This window comes from Coturnix japonica, chromosome 5 (assembly GCF_001577835.2).
Source record: "Coturnix japonica isolate 7356 chromosome 5, Coturnix japonica 2.1, whole genome shotgun sequence".
Lineage (NCBI taxonomy): Eukaryota > Metazoa > Chordata > Aves > Galliformes > Phasianidae > Coturnix > Coturnix japonica.
Window position 1 is genome coordinate 6,592,307 of NC_029520.1, and position 22,323 is coordinate 6,614,629.

The window sequence follows — 22,323 nt, forward strand, 5'->3', positions numbered from 1 at the left end:
AATGTTAAAATATGTATCTGTTGTATTACTGGAATGTAGCAATTAGAAAGTCACTTCTTTTTTTGCTGAGTATTTGATTATATATTTTCATCTTGATTCCTTCCCTAAACACTTGTGCAAAGAATGCATCATTGGATACTTTGTGTTATTGGCAAAAGAAGCCTCTTAAAATATCTCTTTTATCATGATGCATTCTGCCTTTAGTCAGACCTTAAGCTTATTCTTATTTTCTTCCTCCTTTGAGTGAAATAATTGAATTTATTGTTATCTGTTCATGTTGGCTTATTTTTTTTTACCCATGTTTGGCCATTGATGAGTTACACTTTGCTTTACAGTACAGAAGTAACAGGTAAAAGACAATCTGCCACAGAAAAGTATGCAGTCTAATTTACACTTGATATTGTGATATTTTAATATTATGTAAGAGATTCAAACATGATCACGTTTAATAATCGTGGTAGAAAAATGTTTTTAACTGTTCACAAGAGATGATACAAGAACAAAATACTACATGAACTTATGTATGCATACTCACCATTATTTTCATAAGAGATTATAAAATTAAATTAAATGAAGAGGTCTCATGGTGATACACCCAGATGCAAACAATGATTAGTTATGACATGTTTTCTCATCACTTACCTTGAAGTGCTATTTATAGAGGAATTTATTTTTTCATATGAGAAAAAGGATTTTTGGGAATCTTCTACATTACCTCCAGCATATTTATGCCTTTGTGCTGGTATGGTATCTGATACAGTATTAGAGGAACTGTTGCCAATTGAAAATATTCCTGAGAATAGCCGGGATGGAACATGTTCCCATTCACACTTAAAGTGTTCATTGGGAAGCTAGAAGTGACCTAAGTTGTCAGTAGATTTACCGCTGTTGTTGATTTTGAGGCATTGACAAGCTGCTAGGCAAAAGCTTCCCCTTACTTGTACATGAAGCACAATTACCAGGGGTCAGTATTTAGTTCATTATACAATTGGTGACAACAAAGCAGAATGTCATTTGCTCACTGAGAATGTGGGACAGCAAAGATTCTTCTATACAGTGCTTTTGTAACAGAAACTGAAACCTGGGGCCTCAGCCCAAGGGGCAGGGAGCAGTCAATATTTCACTAGGCTGAAACGGTGGCTTTCTTTTTATATCTAAGGAGAACGTTTTCCTTTTCCTTAGATCTCTTTAGCCACCCACTCAGCATGTGTGTACATGTCTTTTGGTAGTGCTTTCTCCTGGCTTGGATGAGTTGAATGTGGGAAGAGATACAGGAGCAGAATAATATACATGCATATGTAATGAGTTTAAAATCCATTCCCCTTGACCCAGCAATGGTTTGCAGAGAACTAGCTAATTACTCTTAACCTCTGTCTTATCCTTTGTCATTTTTCAGAAAAGGGGACAAATTGAAATAATTTGGTAAAACAAACAGAAATTAAATTATGTGATCATCTTGTACTGTAAAAGGCAACATATTGCCACACTTGGAGGTATTAAAAAAATACTTACATAAAGGTCTATCTTCTAACAAAACAAAAATAAAAGCAATTGTGCAGCAACATCAGCTTATGCGGCTGCAGACATACGGAGGAGTGTCCATGAGCTGGTTCTTTGTACTGTACTTTGTGTGTGGGATCCCAGACCTCTTATCAACCCTTTTATGTTTTCTCTTCCTGCTCAGGCAGGAGCTGAAGTGCCTCAGGTGTCTGTCCATGCACCAATATTTCACTGGGAAGCGAAGTGTCCCTGGGGTAGCTAGGAGCCAATCTGCCCGTTTGTTTCCACCAAATGGATAAACTTCAAAAAACTGAGAAGCAGCTGAAACTAGGTTATAGAAGGGAACAAATTAAGAAAACTAAATTGTAAGGGTCACTACCAGTTCTTGCCTCCAAGTGAGAGATGCTGGTGCGCAGCGCAGACGTGATGAGCTGTCATGGGGGAGGTTGCAGGAGGTAATGTAGGTCTCTATAATTTTAATTTAATTATAGAGTTTTGATAGCCAGACTGAATATTGCTCTTATAATTTTATCCATACTATCTCTTACAAGGGAAGGCAGCAAGGGTAAGTTCTTAACTGGCTGGATTGTAACTGAGCAGTCACACGTATCTTGTCTAATCCTTGTAAAAAGGTCAGCTGTGCCAACTCTGTATATTTTTGTTGCGGCTTTAAAGAGTGCAGTAATCTTGTCATTGGAAATTCTTCATTTGATTGTTGTATCTGTAAGGAGCTGCTTTTCTGTTTTTCTTTGTTTAAAGCAGAGTTTCTATCTCCAGCTCATCAGAAAAGCTCTAAAACAATTCTAAGTCCGTGATGAACAGGATTAATATAAAATGCCCGTTTATTTGAATTGCTTTGTTGCCAGGGTATTATATATATTGAAGAGGAAATGATAGTTGCTGTATTAACTTTCAGAGGGTGACAGATAGCAAGTATTTATTCTTTCAGTATTCCTATAGAAAAGTGCATTATATCAGAATCTGCATTAGATTTAACCGCGGGAGAAATGAGAGATGCTGTTCTATGACTTCTTGATTCCTGTACCTGTATGTGTGGTATAAAGACGGTTAAACCATATGGGAAATCTATTTCACAGTCCATAGATAAGCATGCTTACAGTAATCTGCTACGTGTAAAGTTTTCCTACTCTTACAATAGAGTGTTATTTTGAGATAACACTATTAACTTTCTCTATTAAATACATAATACATCATTAGACTTTGTGCAAAGCTATGATCTGTATGTAAAAACTCTTTCAAGCTGATCTAATTAGTTGATGCTAATAAATGAGAAATTTCAGAGAAACTGAAATTTCTTCACTTAGGCTGAGACCACTTCTGTTTTGATGTTCATGATGCCCAGCGGTGTTCTGCTGTTCACCTCTGCCTGCTTGCATCTGAACAGACTGTCACAGTCAGTGCTTAGATTTGAGGGAAACAATGTGTTCTTGCAGGCTGAGCCAAGTCCTTGACTGGATCATGGGCACCTTAGGTCCATAAATACCAGCTAATGATTATGGGTATGAAAGGCAAGTGATGTGCTGGTGTGATCTCTTTCTTTTACATGAATATACAGGCTGTTAGCTGTTAATTTCTGCTAATATCCATGTGAGTTCTTGTTGCTTATAAAATGAGGCATCCGTGCCTCTGGGATGACTGAGCATCTTGTTGCACTGCCCTTTGGAGAGTGCTTGTATTGAGCACTTGGCGTATACCGCATCCCCATGTCTGTCCTCATCAATGCACGTTGTGGCATTGGCCTTTTCTGCTCTTTCCAGAGGTTTTGTTGTAGCTAATATGTTGAGTTTGGAATTAATCCACCAAATGTATTAGATAAGATAATAATCATATTTTATTAGCTTGGTGCGTTTAGCCCTAAGGGCTTTCAAAAAGCATTTTTGTCAATTTGGTGCAGCAGTTTAAACATCACCATGTTATTAAACAGTGCTGTTTGCAGAACTGAATCCCATAAGCTGTTTTCACTGTGAAACAGTGAGCAGTGTCTTTTTGCCTCCTGTGAGTAGGAAGACGTTTTTTTCTGAAAGTATTTTGGGAAGTATCTGCAAATATAGTATTTTTTGGCTTTTCTATGAGGAAAACCTGTGTTCAGATGTGAAAGCATCTACGGTAGGGCACACCTTTACACCCTTTGTTAAATTTTCTGCATAATCCAACATTTACTGTGATCTCAAGGAAAGCAAAATCCAGCACACAGCATGCTTTCTCAGTCATTTTTTTTTTTTTTTTTCCTAAAAGACTTCTGCTGAAGAAGATTACATTTCATGGCTTTCTGATTTAGCATATTATTGGGGAGAAAAAAAGAAAATTAAATCAATTTTATTACTGGCTGTGCCTTATCTGATTCATCTCATGCTGCAACCTGGCTTTATCTGCTTTCAATAAACACGCCTTTGGAATTGCTGCTCACCCATGTAGCAGTAATGGGGCTTATGCAATAACTGGCTTCTGATGGCTCTTTCCAGCCTGAGCGAGACTTTCTCATGGAATGCATCTGTAATTGTAAATGCATGTATCACCCTGTCTGCTTTTTCTTTCTTATATTAATAATTAAAATGCAAGCGTAGAACAGTTCATCTTGCCTGAGAATGACTTGCTAGGTGGCATTTTAGCAGAGAAGCATAAGAAAAATGTGCGTGTTTTTTTTCCTCCATGTAGGATAGAAATACTAACTTTCCTAATACATAGAGTGACCAAGGAAGAGTCTCAGTGCAGTCTGTATAAAACAGGGCAACCTAAAAATAGTAGTTATTTCTCATCCAAGGAAATAGAAGGAAATGAAAAGAGTGACATGAAGCAGTAAAGTTGTGCCTGGGATGAATTCACCAGCACATTCCTTTTTTTACTGCCTGACATGTTTCATGGTAACTTTAGCTGACTTGCCGGCATATTCAGTTCAACACTTCCTGGCAAGCTGGTTATTGCATAACTCCGGATCCTTTTGTCATAGGAGTTAAGTTTGCATTTCAGTGCTGAGAGAGTGAGATGATTTAGAAGCAATTTGCTTGCAAGTTATGAGGAAAGGACATTAAAATTTTTTTTTTTTTTATCTTGGTTTCCATGCAGGCTTAACTTAATCTGAAGGTTTTCAGTCATGGCTTATTCATGAGTTAGAGTAGTTACGTTTTAAGAACATACTTGTGTACTTTCTTGAAAGGACACTGTAACATAAAATACACGGCCTACTTTTTAAATCATATTAAAGTTGATGGAAAATGAGCTTGGCTGCCTATTGGCACTTTGGGTGTCCAGCCATCATGGAACCTTGCTAAGGCAGAACTCTAGAACAAAATGAGAGATTTCAGTGTAATAGTCTTCACTTAACAATGAGTAGAATTCACTGTGCTCATCAACTCTGGCACTGTTTTGTGGCCACTGAGTGTTTTATCAGAGACCTTAGGATCTGTAAAATCTGCAAGCAAAACCAGTGTTTTAGCAAAGAAAATGTTTGCAATGTACGTTTTTAATAACCAGGTATATGCATATGTATTGAGTGTCCATTGTTACATAACTGAATATTTGCTTGGTTTTTAAATTTTAAATACACAAAGGCAGTTAGGGTAAAGTCCTAGTTCCATGAAGTTAATAAGAGTGGATGGGATGGAAATGTATTTTCCATGCCTCTCTCAAGATTGTTTCAAAGCCAAGTTACTAAATCTTTCAATATGATATATTATAGTTGGTATAATTAATGCTACCTAATTTTAGCACTTAGCTTTCTTTTAAGCCATGTAAAATTGCAAACTGCATTGAACCAAATAACTGCAAAGTCTTTAGCTACTGATAGTTGATTCTTGTAATCTGCTGCTACTGAAAGCAGAAAAAAAAAAAAAAAACCTACAAAAAGAGTTTTGAGAGACAGAAACATTGCTTTAGTAGATCCAATTGTAATTTTGTAACCTGTGAGAGACATTCAGGACATCTTTTATTCCCTATTGTACCACTGCTGTGGAAGTCTTTTTGTCATTGCATAGCAAGATGCAAAGCTTTGCCCACCTGTTTTGGGGCACTTAGGTTCCTAAGGTACAAAACACTTTTGCCTTAGTACTGCAATGCAGCAGTACTTAAAGTTTTAAAGTCAAGTCTTTGATTACTGTTAATGAATAGTCAGGGCACCAGGTGGCCCTCGTGCAGGAAGCTGCATGGAGAGCTTTAAGATGTTCATAAAAGATGTTGGTACCTAGCACTGCAGACCTGCGCACTGCCGTGTGATGGTAAGCGTGAAGCTGTGACCTTAACACTGAGGCAAAGTGATCATTGCATGCCTCTGTTTAAACGGTGCTAAAATGATCAAGGGAATGATGAAGAGCCTCAAAGAAATATTGGCCCTTGCCCATAATTTATTTTTTCAGATGCTAAAACTAGTTGTTGAGCAAATGCAAGGTATCTATTTTAAGATACTGCATGTCAATATCTGACTACAGATGGCTCCGTGAATCATAGTTGGAAGAAGGAAAATGTTAGACACTAAGATATTGTTGCTAAGAGATTTTTGTACACAGTATGCTAACATGTGCTGGCAAATTTGGGAACAGTAGCAGCAGCATGCTTTGGGAGAAAAAAAATTCAGTGGCGAAGAAACTGTCTTCAAAGGACTATTTAAAGGATAGTAACATTATTGTGCTTTGTTGTATCAAGAACTGATGAAGATGAAATTGTCTTTCAAGCAGATAATATACAGAAAACATCCAAAAGGTAAAGCTAATCCTGCTATCCAATGAAATAGAAAGCAAGGACTAGGAGGAAAAAGAAAAAAACGTACTGTACTTTGGGGTTTAAATTAAGCAAATTTCAAGACAATGAAAGATATTGCTGATATTTTGCCATCTACTGGACAACTGTTATATTATGTTATATTAATATACAATGTTAATTCCTTTCTAAATTGAAAATAGTGGGCTTGTTTTACATTCTGTAAATATATCAGTTAAGAATTATTTTCTGTCCAGGACAAAAGCATGTATGAAAATGCTGAGTATAATTTTTTTTACTTGTGTTCTGTAATAACATCATAGATCAATCTTAGTAAAACTGCCAGTATTTTATTGACCTGGCAGAGATGTAGGATTTTTCTGCACTTAATAGAATCTTTTCTGACTGGTATTTGAGGAAAAGAAAATTAAGTGTTAATTCTTTGCTTCATATATATATATATATATATATATATATTAGTCCTTGTTTCAATGTTCTGATGAAACTTGAAAACAACATTATATCTGAAAGAAAATTTCAAATTTCAGTATTCTTTTAGTAATCTTTCTCTCTTTGAATAAAACTTTTTACAATTCTTTTTTGTTTTCAGGAAAAATTATCTTTATGTATAAATATAGAATTCTCATGATAAAATGTGCTTCTAACATATTTATAATCATGTGTGTTATATCTGAACTTCAAAGCTGTTTACTTTTTATTAAAAGTTTTGGAGTGTAAATGTAAAGATACGTCTCCATAAGATGAATATATATATCTTCTTGAGGTTGTGTTTTGTGTCATCCATCTTAAGTGTAGTCAGGAGCGCTATTAGAAAAGAAAATGGAATATTGATATTAATAGCATATAGAACAAGTGTTTAGTTGTGTTGTATGATAAGATGAACTAAAAAGCTTCCTTTAGTTTTATTTTGCCTTATAGCCTCAAACTTAAGAGTCAACTGTAATCAATACAACTATAAAATATGGGATGGTGCTTTGCCTTTTGAACTTGGAAGGTAAAATACTGAATTCATGATTATTAAGCATATCTATTTTAGATTATATAGTTATTGCAACTGCATAGAATTTTCCAGCTGGTTCAGAATATAGACTTTTTGCTCTATTTATTGAATTCTTGATGTCTTTTCTACTTGAAAATAGCTAAAGCTGTTACATTTTGCAAAAATATTACAAAATAATATATTTGCAAAGGAAAATGATTTCTAGATATGTCTTTGTATTCATTGAATACATTAACATATCTTAATTTTAAAAGCTCTCTTAAATTGGGCAAGAAACCAATAATGCTTGAGAGTACATTTTTCTCCCACACCTATGGGAAAGAAATTCAGAATGCAGATTGCTTCATGCTTTTCCAAGCCAAACTCCATCTGCACCACTGAGGAGAGTTTTAAAATCTACATGCTGCTCATATATGAGAGCAACTAATGCATATCGATTTAAGATTTCTTTCCAAGTCCACAGTGTGCTATGTGATTTTTGTGTCACTATTTATCCAGAATATATCCTCACTGTGCTATGTGCAGCATGGGCACACATGCTCATACATGAGAGCAAGGGTTTCCCACTTAAGAACCGGAATTTAAGATTCTAACATTGTTGCAGATGAATAATGAAATGATGCACAGTGACAGCCTTCAAAGTGGCTTTAAACTCTGAAAAGCTTTTACCTCTTCATTTCAGTAGGGATAGCTTTTCTGTCAGGACGACGTGATAGAAATATCTTGAACTGTATTTCCTTTTCAATGCCCAACGGTAAGCAACATTTTAACTTCGTATTGAATTATAAAGATATCATTTCAGTGTCCAAAGTCTGTGATTATAAGGCAATTATTTAGAATGATTTAGATTTTACTATGCTGTTGGATCTGTTTGTTTTGTTTTTATGTTTCAGGTACTGTCAGTGAGTTGTTAAGTTTTTTTTGTCCAGAAGTTTTTTCATTAAAAATGCAAACATTTCAATTATATTTAATTTCAAGAGATTATGTCACAATTAAAAGACATGCAAGAGCTCATCAGACAGTCTCTGTTAAGGAGGTGATCCTAACAATTCCTTCCAAAGGAAGTTTGGGATAATTTATCACCTATCTCTGCTGTGAATCATATCACCTTTTTCCTAGTGGTATAATAAATCATAATTTTATAAGTCTACGATTTGAGTGGAAGGTAATTTCTGGAGAACCTTATTCCTGGGTTGTATCATCTCCTTCCAGTTTCTTCCAGAGATAGGAGAATGCAATGTACATAGGCCTCAGAGTAGCTTTTATGTTGCATTTGTTGCTCTTCCTTGCCTGAGACTGAGTAAAGTCTCTTTTGTTCTGGGATAGAGCTATCTCCATTAATGTACACTGCCATACCTGAGCTCATTGCTATTTCAAGCTTTCTTGAAAGACTATCATTTAGTGAGCACTGCTGGATAGCAGAGACAATGCAAGGGTGAAACATCAGCTCTGAATGAAAGAATAATGAAATGTGCTTTCATCAGGGAAGTGAAATTGTCTGGAAAAGAAGGAGAGAAAAGCAGGTGGGGAGTGCTAGCTGTTTTATCATGAACTGCTTATTGTGAATTGCAGCTACAAATGTGCAGCACAAAAAGATTCTTCCACTCTCCATTTAGGCAGAGCTTTTGAAAGCTTTGTCTCACCTGGTCTCAAATTTAAGCATGTGGGGAAGGAAGTGCAGTAGCCTTGACTGAGAGTGAAACATAAATGAAATGTGAGCAGCTCTCCCTGTTTTCACATAGAAACTCTTTCTGAGTTCATTGGCTGGACGTTAATAGGGGACAACTTCAATTTCTTTCTCTTTTTTAATTCATTTCCTATTGTGGGGAGTAATTTGTTTCTAAGAGTAATAATGTAATATTGCTGTGGCGCTTGCCTTTCAGGGGCTAAGCCCTAAAGCTCTAAAATTGAATTTGCTAACAGGCTACAAAGATCTTACTCTAATTTAATATAATCTCCACCTCTGATACATTTCGGGAGCAGAAAAAAAATCAATTATGAAAGGTTAGTGACAGGTAAAGTGTATATATAATTTCCAATTTCCCAAAAGGAACAAAGCTCTGCATGAATTACAATCCAGAAAGTCTAAATACTTGGGGATAAGTAATTGATATATTGACAGGTGCAATTTCCATGCTGAAAAGAGAGCCTTTTGTGAGACAGTACTTACTAGAGTCTGAAAGCCTTTATGAATCTCTCTGCTGAAACCTGTCTCTTGACATCTACCAGGCCCCAATATATATATACAAACTAGACTTATTTGCCTTCATTTTAACTAAATTTCTTTGGGGAACAAGATTCATGAAAGCAGAGTTAATCAAATGCTTCATATCTTTTCATTTCTGGACTGACTTTTGAAAGCCATCCTAAAAACTGCTTGAATCTAGAAGGATCTTTCATTGCTGTAAGTAACAGAAAACCAGCAGACAAAAATAATGCTGTGCCAGTAGGAAGAAGCACCCTGCCTCCTAGTTATACTTTTACTCTTGCAGCATATGTCAGGACCAGCAATCACAGGGCATCCTGTCCTCTGCCTGGTCCTCACTGCAGCCTAAAGTGTCACAGCCACTTCATTCAAAATTCTGCTTCGCTGAGCTGCCACTTAATTACCACTCAAATGCCTGGCATGACAAACAGTAAGGCAAGTATCACTGGTTAGGTTTGAAAAGAAACATTTGTCTGTAAGACAGTACATAATACAATGGGGCAGCTGTAACAAGCTTTGCTTCTTCCAAGGCGAAGTAAATACTGGTGTAAACACACAGCTACTGGCCATGCTCTGCGTTGCACACCCTTACAGCAACAACCAGTGCTTGACTGCCCTGCCCCGTAGCTCACCAACTCCATGACTTGAGTGCAGAGCAGCTCTGACACATATGTGACTCCATTAACATTTTGTTAAGATGACATTATGAAGACATGGCATCATGGAAGTAGGTGATGATGCTGCCATTCTATCTGCATGGGTTTATCTTATTTTGTATGAAATACCTCCTACACAGGTTTTCAGGCTTAGCTTTACTTTCTGCTCGTTTCTCTGTTCTAAAGGTGTTTATTCAAGTGAACTCTCTATGTTCTCAAATGTAATTAGAAAATAATTGTGTACATATCACCATCCTTAATGAAGTAAGCTAGACACGGGAGGGAGCTGATAAACAATTAACTTTGGTTACTAGTGGTCATACAAGATTGCCTGTAACGATGATATGAAAATCAAGAGAACTGCTATTTGTGTTGTATGTGTTACATGTGAGTGATCCCAACTGAGTGTCCATGAAGTAGATAAAACCTCCTACTTTGGGTGAGAAAGCACTGTACTTGAACTTCTTAGTTACGGTTCTCAGCTGGACATTCACTGTCACTGTGCTGGGATGCTGCAGGAGCAGTCTTCCTGATTCTGGAGCCAATGCATAGTAAATATGGCCTTTAAAAATAGGCTAAAAGATTTACAGATTTGAGTGGAAACATAGATTAATGACTTTTTGAGAAGATAACCAGAATTTATCAAGTTTTACAGAATAATCTCACTAAGGACATGAACCTGAAATATCATAAGACTGCTTTGTATGCTGTTTTTTAAAGAGCTGCAATTTTTGAAGCTTCAGCATAATAGAATCTGTAGCTAGCCTCTAGCTGTAAAGTGCTAGCTCCAACCTTTCATGGCAATATCTCATGTCTGGAAACATGCATGTGATGCATTTTGATGACTGGAATCCAATTCCTACTGGAATTGGGAGAGACTTTCCTTGAAGTTTTGCTGCTTGTGCTGGTTTTCTTCTTCTTTTCTGCTAAGAAGAGATGTATTGTAACTGAAAAAAGAAAGCCAAAGATAACTTTCTTTTGTGCAGTAACCTATCAAGTAGAAATCTGACTGTATAACATCCCTGCAAGAGAAGTATGGATATTTAATGACGTGTATGAGTATGAAATCACTCTATTACCTTTTGTAAAGTACATAAATATCTATTTCATTCTAAAATACAATGAAATTTAGTACATTTACAGATATTTCCACTGAAGTTTTATTTGATTAACATGAAAAAGCTGGACCACTTCAGTTTGTATTTGTACTGGATGGAGCCTGTTGTTCTGATCATATGAAGACCATTCACTTGCACTCACACTAATAGTTTTGTCTAATCACACTGCTACTTTGGTTCAAGAAGAATTTTGGTGGAAAAGAGGCTCCTGTGCTTAGTTTGCAACTGTAAAAACTGAATGAATATAGTTTTATATATTTCAGATCTCTCTGACTTCACTTTCTCCCACATTCTTTACCCATCAAATTCAAGTGAAGCACATTGACATTATGCCAAGAAATATTTGTACTTTTTTACTTGCTTTCTTTAGATCTTACCATACTTGCCTTCATTTTTGCTGTTGGAATTTTACATAATGTTTCTACTGATTTGAAGTAAATTGAATTAAAATAGTTGATACCTTGAGCTTGCTGAATCTAGTGCTTGGTTCAGAAACAATTCTCTGTCAAGCTGTCTCTCAGCTATCTTTTTTTCTAGTAATAAAACGTATTTGTCATTTGCACAACATGTTTTACTTGAGTTTTAAAATCTTTTTTGTATCAAACATTCTTTCATTTGAGTAACATGGTGGCTGTCTAGCAAGCAGCCTGTCACTGCTGAATTCCCTGCTTGAATTTTGCATGCCAATTAGTGGTAATACTGATGAAAGGTATTATTGCTTGCATAACACTCCCTGATGTATATACAAATGTTGTTTTTATGAGGCAGGTTGCATAATATGAGGTTAAACAGGCAGCATTTGCATAGCTTCTCTGTTACTTTTATAGTGCCGTGACCAGGTTGAATGATAAGCTGCACTTTAAAACTTTCTACGGAAGGCTGAGGTCCAGATTTGGATATATTATCAATGCTGAGAAGCAAGGTGTTTTTTCATGACTAGTTCCTGGAATACAGGTGTTCTGACGAATGGTTAAAATATTAATAATTTTCAGATAGGCAATTATCTCTATTGATGATGAGGTGGCAGTGCTCCACCATATCCATGTACCTCTGCTTGAACTCACTGATCTTTGCAGATAATGTAGCATACTGATATATTTTTTTATGTCTGAGTCAATTGCAGTCTAAATCAAGTGGGTTTGATTAGAACCAGCATTATTGATTAATAATAATACATTTTGCTCACAAGAATCAATTAAGTCCAAAACAACTGAGAAGTGCCCAGAGCAAAATATTTCCTTAAGTTTAATATTGTAATGAGAAATTGTGTGACTGTTACTAGTAAGTATGGTGCTATTCTGTGTGCATCAATTACTTAAAAGACAAAAATTATTACATTGCACTTGTGATGCTATTAACTACCTACCGGAGATTATTTTAAAGCCCAAGTAAATACCTCTTGAGTACAACTGCTAGGAGCTGTGAAAATGTGGAACAGAGCTTCTGCTATCATGTAAACACACTTGAAATGAGAAACAAACTTAATTACTGTATTTAGCCTTTATGTTGGCTAGAATTTTATGATGAGATAAGAAACAATTTGTGAAGGAAAATATAACGTATGAAAAGCAATAAATAAGAAAAAGGAGGGGGGACTTGGATTTAGTATTTAGACATGATAAATGCTATGTGATGTTGTTTGTTTTAAGCTTTTCTTGGTAATCTGAAAATGTCATTTTGATAGTGTATTATGCTTAAAACATAATGATTTCTTTGGAGGCTTGCTTATACTTTCCAAGCTTGTAAATTTTACAACCTGAACTAGATCAACCTGTCTCTCCTTAAACAAACTGCTGCTTGCTTAAGGCTGTGAGATAAATTGGAGATTTCAGTATATTTGAAAACATTTTTTTTTAGATCTGGGTTTTGCAGGGATTTAGATCTGGATCTGCAGGGATTTCCAGAAGTATTTTGTGAGCGGTAACTTGAGGTGTGAGGACCAATGTGATGACTTAGGTCTTAAGAAATGCCTTAATTTGAGCTCACCAGGAGGATTGTAGAGCAGAGCAGAAAATTTGATAATTTGTAAGTTTTTCCCATCTAGCTTTATTTAGGAATTTTGTAAGACAGTTCACCCATTTATGGTGTGAATACTCATCACAAGACTGCATATTAATGAGACTGGTTGCAGAGTTCTAGTAGGATATATAGTAAGCCTAAAGCCTACACAAGATTCACTAATGGCAGAAAGAGATGCAGTGTATGAAATGAGGCATGCTGAATGAAAAGCACAGAAAATTTATGTAATAAATTTATTTTGAAATGAAATAGATGTCCGAAATGTGGCTTATGATTTAAGCCTGCTCTGAGTCTACTAGATTTGGAAACTCTTACCTGCATAATAGTCAAGATTTTCTAACTGTACCTTGTCATGAGTGTATAAAGTCTCTCTCTTTAAAGACATTTGCTGCAGTAAGAGAAAGAATAAGCTCAGACTTGTTACATTTAAAAATATTACTTGTATTGTACCTCATAGACCTCCCTAAGAATATCTCATTCTTTTAGTTAATTGTCATGTCCGATATTAGTTGAATGGTTCAGACCAGATGACAATTTTTCTTGGTCATCAACTCAGACTTTTCCCCAGATTTTTAATTATTTCTTATGATTGACAGTGATGCTACATCCAGGGGAGTCCTTAAGTAAGGACCTGCATTAAAGTTGGATATCAGGACAAATTATTTCTCAAAAAGAGTGGAAAGATGTTGAACAGGCTGCTTAGGGAAGTGGTAGAGTGACTGTCCCTGGAAATGTTCAAGAAATATGTAGATGTGGCACTTGAGTACATGGTTTAATAGGTGTGGTGGTGATGGGATGACAGCTGCAGTAGATCTTAGTGGTCTTCTCCAACCTTAAAGATTTTGTGATTCACCCTGTATATGCAGAAGCTCTTATGGGTAAACTGGGCTCAGTGTATCACTTTTACCAGTATTAGGAAGGACACAGTGACACTGGGAGGAAAGAAAGCTTCAAAATAAGTGAAGGAAAGGGAGCTGATGGATATTCACATTAAAGCAGGAGAGGAAGAAGGGAGAAAATAGCAATAGCACAAGCAAATTTTTCTTCCTATCCTGTGGAGGTATTTCTCTTAAGATCATTTAAATGAGGACTTGGAATAGCCTGTCATGCATCCATGTTTTACAATCAGGAAACAAATAAAAAAGATAACTTTTTTTTTTTCTACCAGAAGTGTAGTTTAATAAATATGTTAAATTATTTACATCTGTATAAGCTATTGAAGTTTCACTTTTGTAGTCATATTTGCTGTCTTAGTGATACCTAACTTATTGTAGTTTTTGGTGTTTCATTCCTGGTTATTCCACGTATGTTGCTGTGCAGCTTCTAATTCAGTGTTCAGGTAAGGAACAAGGCAGATCAATAAAAGGAAAATAATGTCTTCAGTGTATCACTATGAACCTGTGATTATACAATTCTCCAGTCATCAGTACAGCCCTGAAAGTGCTGAGGATGCTGTATTTAATGTTCACTGCTGCTTTTGACTGCCACAACATGAAAACTCCACAGGTCTTACAGCAGTCGCCTGAGAGACATCTGTGATCACAGCAGACTTATTTAATGGGTAACTGGGAGACTTGCTGTACTTTTTCAAATAGATTGTAATATCATTTCACAATGTTGCTTCTACAATGCATTGTGTGCAACAGTTGAAGAACAGAAGTAGAGATGTCCAAGAAATAATTAATCGCTTTTGCAAAATGAAATGTGTGATGTTTATTAGTAATATAACTTGCATGTTTTCCTACTTATTGAATTATGGCAAGATATTAATTTTAACTATTTTACAATCCTTCAGGTGGCTATAATAGCAGGAAATTTTGAGCTTGCTGAATATATCAAGAATCACAGGGAAGCTGATATTGGTAAGCAAAATATTTTCAAGCACTGAAAATAAGTTATTAATGTTTCAACCAAGATTTTACTAAGATGTTAAATATGATTTAATGTTAGATGTGCCTGTGAGGCTGGTGATGGTGTTGTTTCAGGGAGATTTTAAAAATATCTTTCCCTTAAATTTTGCAGGTAGGTGAGAAAAGATGAAATGTCTTCAAAATATGCTTAGAAAAGGAAAATTTGATAAGTAATGCAACAGTTGCAGATGTTTTAAGTATGAATTAGTCAGTTTCTGCTAGATTAAATAGACGTGCTCATGCCCAGAGGAGTAAATCGTCTTTCTAGCTATTTTGAACTTCAGCATCAGGCTAAAGCTGTTCTCATGTGGGAATAATTGGTCAGAGAAAAATAAAGATGTTTCCCCAGAACTGAATACATACATGACAAAAACTATCTATCTACATACATAGAAATTTTTTCTTTCATGGAAGTTGGTGTGTGAGACTGCATGAAATCTATAGCAGTTCCAAATGACAGGCATTATTAATAGCCCTCAAGATAAACCTTCAGAATTTTTAAACATTTTTTCACACAGTGAGTTCTGCCATTAAAATAAAGATAATTTCAATAAAATGATTTCTTATACAGATTAATTAAAATAATTTAACTAAAACCAATTAAAGCCCTACAGAAAAATTGTTGCACTAAGAAGGGCATTTGTTCTGAAGTAGGAAGGTCTGCACTGATTTAACTCCATAATGTGTCTGTGACTTGATAGTATTATTCATGTGGAATACTGAGCCAACTCAAACAGCTCAAATCTGAGAAAGTATTGCTCTACATTAAGGTCTCTCTTCCTTTTCCCTTCCCATTATTCTACATTATTGCTCTTCCCTTTGCCTTCCCAGTGGCACGTTCTCTGTAGGGATACCTTTGAAAATTAATCATATGAAATTTAGTCTCACTGTAATACTCTTAATTCTTTGTAGCATGCACTGAGATAACTCAGGAAATTTTGAAAAAGATTTGCGTAAATGTCTTGTTTCTGCAGCTCACTGCATGCTTGGAAGTTTTTTAACCAGAAAAGTAGGATCGCTCCTTTCCAGTTCCATATCTTCTTCCTTCTGTCTTTATAAGTAGTTTGATATAAAAAATTAACATAAAAATGAACCAGCTATTCCTAATACAGTGAACACCTTGTTTATGTTTACATAAGATTAATGGTTTTAGAATTTTGTGAAGATCTTGAAATGAATTGAAATGACTGGTTATATTCAAATGGTTCAGTTTGTTTCTTCTGTGCTAGCTCTTGGTTCTTGACTTGCCTATACAGCCTGCGTAGAACAAGTGCTGCAGATAGACAGTGCACTGTATTACATTTTATGTCTTCCTAAATGTATTTTTTTATATCTTAAAAATAGTTAAGTACAATGAAAGAAGTGCTAGCCTAGGAATTACTTAAAAGTTTTATGCTACAGTTTCAATAAGAGAAACTATAAAATAAGTAATGCTTACTGACATTAGACTTTAAGCTGGTTTGCATTAAACCATTCTGACCTTGATGTTGATATTTTTCTGACTTCAGTTCCATGCTATTTTCCTTCCCCTGATCAGTGCCATTTTTCATTTACTATGTAAGAGAGATTGTAATATTGTTAAATACTAGATGGATGAGATTCAGTTCAGGAGAAAAAATGATAGTCACATGGCTCATGCTTTAGCAGAACTTAATGTTCATGACTATTTAAACTTTCTTTGTGATTTCTATATAAAAAAATAAAAACAAAAAACAAGCTTATATGGGAAGTTTTTCCTGTTTTTTCCCTTATACCTTCACTTTCCTAATGAAGAATGGAAATACGGGTGCTTTTGTCAGTTTTTTTCCAATGTGTTTATTGATTGCATATAACTATTTAAAATAGTAGGTTTGTTCTAAAGAGCAAGCATTCCTTTATGCTGTTTCTCTCAGCTAATTTGATTTAGCCAGATATTGTCCCTTAAGAATTATTACCTGAAGAAAAAAAAAAAAGCAAACAATAGTGAATAAATTAATAATAAAAAAATGCAATAGCCATTAAAATATCTATTTCTGGAATGTTGTTTAACTTGAAAATAAATAGAGGAATCCAAGAACAATGTCCTGAGCAGAAAAGATGACAGCTACTGTGATAAAGAAGGTGCAGACTCATATCAGCATTTAAACTTGACTTTTACTCATCTTACTTGTTAGTACATATTCCTATCTTACTTATTCTTTACATATTCCTGTAGTTTAGATCTATTCCAACATAAATCCTTTCATTAATGCACCTTCTCTGAGTGCAGAAGCAACAGAGTGGAATCAAATAGCAAAGACCCAGAGAACTATCTTCAAGAAGAAAAGACAGTGGGTAATATGAAGTATATTGAGAAACATTTTGTCTTTTATCCCTCAGAGTATTTTGGATTAGGTACTGAACTCTGATATTGAACCAGTTTATTAAACCTTGCTGTTATTATTCTAGACCCATTTAACAATCTACAAGTTACAGCTTTGGGAAATTCGCTGGGTGGGTTAGCGATGGAGGGGTTAGCAATGCATCGGGGAAGAAACTCTTCATTGCCCTTGGGAGACTTCTGAGCTAATGTTTTAGTGTTTTGTGGTCTTCATTCAATATCTCTCCATATAGTTACATTATAAATGGAAGCCTAATAATAACTTTCCTAGGTGTGTCATCTTAAGAATGTGAAAATTTTAACTGATGAGCATGTCTGAAGGCTGGACCTAACTTTACAGTTTCCAGAGCAGTATTTTTATCTGGTAATAGAAGTGAGTTTTTACATTTTTCAAGCTAATGTATCCGATATGAAAAAAACATTTTATTGAAATCTCTAATCCAGAACAGTGAAGGACTTCATTATCAGTGTCCATCTGTTTTGGTATATGCTAATTAACTTTATTCGTTGATAAAATTATTGTCCCAAACTATTGCAGTAGGAAGTCATTTGTACTTTCAATGCAGAAGGTATTGTGTGGGTGTATTCCAGTTTCTCAGTAGTCACAAAGCTGTTTCGAGTAATGTAGCCAAAACGGCAATTATAAGGATCTAACAGCAGTAATGTAATGCTTATGATTCATGATCCTTTTCTGTGTGTTGCCATGAATGAGCTGCTTCGTTTGGTGGCATATCTCAGTTTTTCCATGGGAGGACATCACTGCCTGTGCAGTAATGGGAGGTGGCTGCAGTATGCCACTAGCAACAGAACAGTAGCAACCCCACTGTGCTAGTGTGCAAGAACTCTATATAAATATATTTGCATGCTTAAGTGCTTGGTGTATTATTACTCAGTAGCAGTTCCACCTTTGCCTGACAGATATATTTTCACTGGCTTTTAGAGTAGGTTACCACTTTATACCATATACAAAGTCTGGTATTATTCAGTTAAGAGGAGACTGACCTCATGCCTGAAAGGAAGCTTTTTTTCCTCTTGCCTGGATTGATGCCAAATTGTAGTGCTATGACTATTTTATTGTTGAAGATGATGGAGAAGCTGCACAAGTGGAAAATGAACTAGGTATTCCCTAGCAGTAGAAAATAATAATTTACAGCAGTACTGTTCAGCAGAACAGAAAGTTCACAAGTTTCTACAGATCAATTCCCACAGAGATTGTTCTTCCATTTTATTTAATTATGAAGCACTTATATCAGACAAAGTTGCTAAAATAATGAAAAAATAGGTAAATATGAGAAAAGATTTTCTGCAGCAACTGTAATACTTGACACTATGCTTTAAAAAGAAAATTTAATAAGAATAATATTAGAACCATAAAAGGCAAAAATAGGTGACCTATGTTACTAAAGTATGTGTTGTCTGACCCAAAGAGAGGGTTGTTCTTCTAGGGTGAATGCTGGCTGTCTGTGTCACTCAGAAGTTGCCAGAATAAGTATCTACCTAATGCTGTGAAAACAAGACAGATTTTGCCAGGAAATTCTCAGCTGTCCTACAGAGGCTGTTCAGTTGAATAAGCTAAATGTGTTTTAAGACATATAGGGTCTTTCAGGATTTCACAACTGCCAGGAGAGGTTAGAGCTGGTGGAGGTTTTCTTAGCAGCACCACTGTGGTTGAAGAGCATGCACCCGAATTTCTAAGTCCATGTCATTTCTTCAGTGTGGAGAAAGCCTGATGTCTTTCATAGCCTTGGTGAAGCCCTCTGCTTCTCTGTTTATTTAGTAGATGAAACTTATGATGAATTGATGAATAAGTCAAAGCAGAGACTCAGAATCCAAGCCCACTTGCTATGTTCATAACTCTCATTTATGGCACATTAAAAGTTCAACTTTGTCTGCACTTTAAGCTCTTATATTCCTTTTTGGATCTAAGCCCTTGTACCTCCCAGCAAGCTTGAGTTTCAGTGAAACTGCTTTGCTTATCCACTGTACCAGCATAAAATCTGTTAGCAATTCTGTCTCACTGAAAACTAGATCTTTTCCACTGGATGCTCATGATTGTGTGGGTTCTCTCACACATGCTCTCCCTTCTTGTATCAGCAATTTTTTTCCTCCTCACCTTGCTGCTCATCCCACCATCATTGCCACTTAATCTTTCCATCATATATTAGCTATCTGGGTGACTGGTATCTTGGAACTGAGACATGAAATCTATTTATCACAGATAACAAGTTTTTTGACTTGGTGCTGCCATTTTAAGGAGCAAAATGAGAAAAAGATTTGCAAATAATTTAGTACAGTAAAAGACACCATGCTGTCATTAACAGGAGAAGTTCACACCGGTCTGAAAGGGATGGTGCTTTTTTGTAAGACCAAATCATATCTAAAAGACAGAGTTTTCAGGGCAGAGGAAAGAAGTGTATCAGTAAGGGATTAAAAAACAGATCCAGATCTCATTGTATTTATTTATGTAATGGCATACCAAATACTGGGGAATCCCTTTTGCTTTCTTGACAGATGTTCAAGGGGTGATTGGAAATTGCCCTATCATTTTAAAATAATCCTATTGGAAGCAAAATAAAATGATATTTTTCATAAAGCATGAAAAACCTATCACCAAATGGTACTTGTTTGACAAGCAGTAGGAAAGACTAGCATAGCTTCTTGGATTATTTCAATTTATCATGTCCCAAAATTAGTCATTTAAGGAATAGTAACAACATCAAAGCAGCTTATTCTAATTATCACTAATTACGAGAGTCTTTTGGAATTCAGAACTATTTTGCAGTGTTATGACTATTGTCCCATCTTTTCTGCACTGAGGAAGACATTACACAAGCTCCTGATGGGTAGCTCAGCAGTTACACATCACTTTAAAATAACCACACCACTTTGAAAGCATAAAAAAAATAAAAAGATTTTAAAAGATTCTTTAAATTAATAATTTATTTATCTTTATGTATTTATTGCAAACTAAGAGAAAGTAATGGATTAGAAGATGTGATGAATAGGAAAGTTAATCCCTGTTTGTTTTCATCCAGCCTGCAGCTGTCTGTGAGTAAATGAGCACAGCAGATTTAGGAAGCTTTTGCTGTACAGAATTTACTATGGCGTCTATAGGATGGAGGTACAAAGCCCAATCACATATGTAAGAATATTGAAGCTTTCATTAGATACAGATATGCAGATCTTAAGTATATTTCAAGTTGATAATCCTTTGACTTGGATAACCTATTTTTAAATCTGCCTTTTGCCTTGGTTCTTTGTGATGAGATGAATTTTCACATGGATTAAATGGCATGAGTTGTTCTTCTTCAAGTGAACAAGGTTTGTTTTATATTGTGCATCTTGTCCTTCAGCAGCTCGGAAGCTAGATGCAATAGAGGATTCTTTTGCTTTATTTTTGTTCGCTTTTGCTTTTGAAAACTGAGACATATTGAGCTGATGTGTGAGTTTTTGGTAGTTGATTAGCAGACTAACTAATACTTGGATACTGTTGCTAGGCTTCAAGTCAGAGTTCCTGTATTCCTCTATAATTATGCAGAGATATGTGTATGTGATGCTTTGTCTGTGCTTTCACATGTATTTTCTTTTTAAATATTGAAAGTCTGCTAATACAGTAGGCTTACCCTTTGAAATACACATATTCCACATTAGGCAATTGCTTTTATGTAAAACATTTTTCAAACATAAGTATTTATTTTTATAGGAATTGTGACTGTAAATAGGTTAAGAAACATGCCTTTTATTTTAGAAGAAGTAAAACGGGTCTTTTAAAAGACAAAGATACAAGTAGGTTTTTGGTAAAACTGCTTTTCTGGCCCATTTTCTTGGATCAGAGTAATTGAGGTCAGCATTCTTGATTATTTTTTTTTTTTTTTCCAGCTGAAAATGTTTTTATTAAATTCTAGCCAGCCTGATGATTAATCCACTTTTTTTTTAATGTTTTTATTTTGATTTTGAGAACCTTTTTAGCACTTTTGATTTTCAGAAATCAGATGTCTGCAGAATACTTCTCACATTAAGAGAAATCATAGCAAGGAAGATAAAAGCAGAAACAAGAAAGGGCAGCAAATCAAAAGACTTAAAAATCTACAAACTGTCATCAGTGCACTACAACTAGTTCTAATTTTAGCTCACGTTACTTAATAGAAGAAAAAGGGACACAAGCATGTATTACAGCCCTGTGTATTTGTTATTTGAAGAGAAGTAACATTAACCTGTTTCATATGCTATTGGGCATTTTAACACAGAAAGGGGATTAATAGTAGTGTAATCAGGATAGCAGTGGTACTGAGATCCTCATTGCCCACATTTTAAATGCTTATTTTGGGTGGACTGCCATAATCCTGTAATCCCGTGTTTGTTTTTGTAGTTTATTTTAAATACTATCGTTAATCTTAATATCTATTAATTAAATTACTAATATTCCTCATATCCATGGGAAGATTTTTGACCTTAATTACTTCTGAGATCAGTTTCAACTAAACAAATACTAAGTGATCTGCAATAAGTCTGTTGCTATTATTATTATTTTTTTTTTCCTAAGAGTTATAAGAAACAGAATGTCATATGCTTCAGCATTGGTAGGAAGGAGCAAACAAATTGGAAAACTGGGAATTGTTATCTCTTAATGTAGTTACATACTGAAATGTAGGACAGAGCTTGAAAAACTTCCAGTAATTTTCTTTTTCCCTTTGATCACAAGTAAATTGTTTTCTGCATATACATTAGCACAAAATATTGTGGTAGTCGTTTAGTTTTATTTCAAAGTTTAAACCTTATTTTCAGAAGTGGATCATTCTTTTTGGCTTTTGAACTTCAGTGTGC

At 35.2% G+C, this 22,323-nt stretch overlaps 1 protein-coding gene across 6 annotated transcripts in view; it reads left to right on the forward strand.

The window, feature by feature from the left end:
- Positions 1-22,323, forward strand: part of SHANK2 (SH3 and multiple ankyrin repeat domains 2) — a 325,477-nt gene that overhangs the window by 60,584 nt on the left and 242,570 nt on the right. For all 6 annotated transcript variants that reach the window (XM_032444759.1, XM_032444760.1, XM_032444761.1 and 3 more), the window contains exon 12: positions 15,026-15,092. In XM_032444759.1, the coding sequence (XP_032300650.1) occupies positions 15,026-15,092 (67 nt within the window). The remainder of the gene's footprint in view (positions 1-15,025; positions 15,093-22,323) is intronic.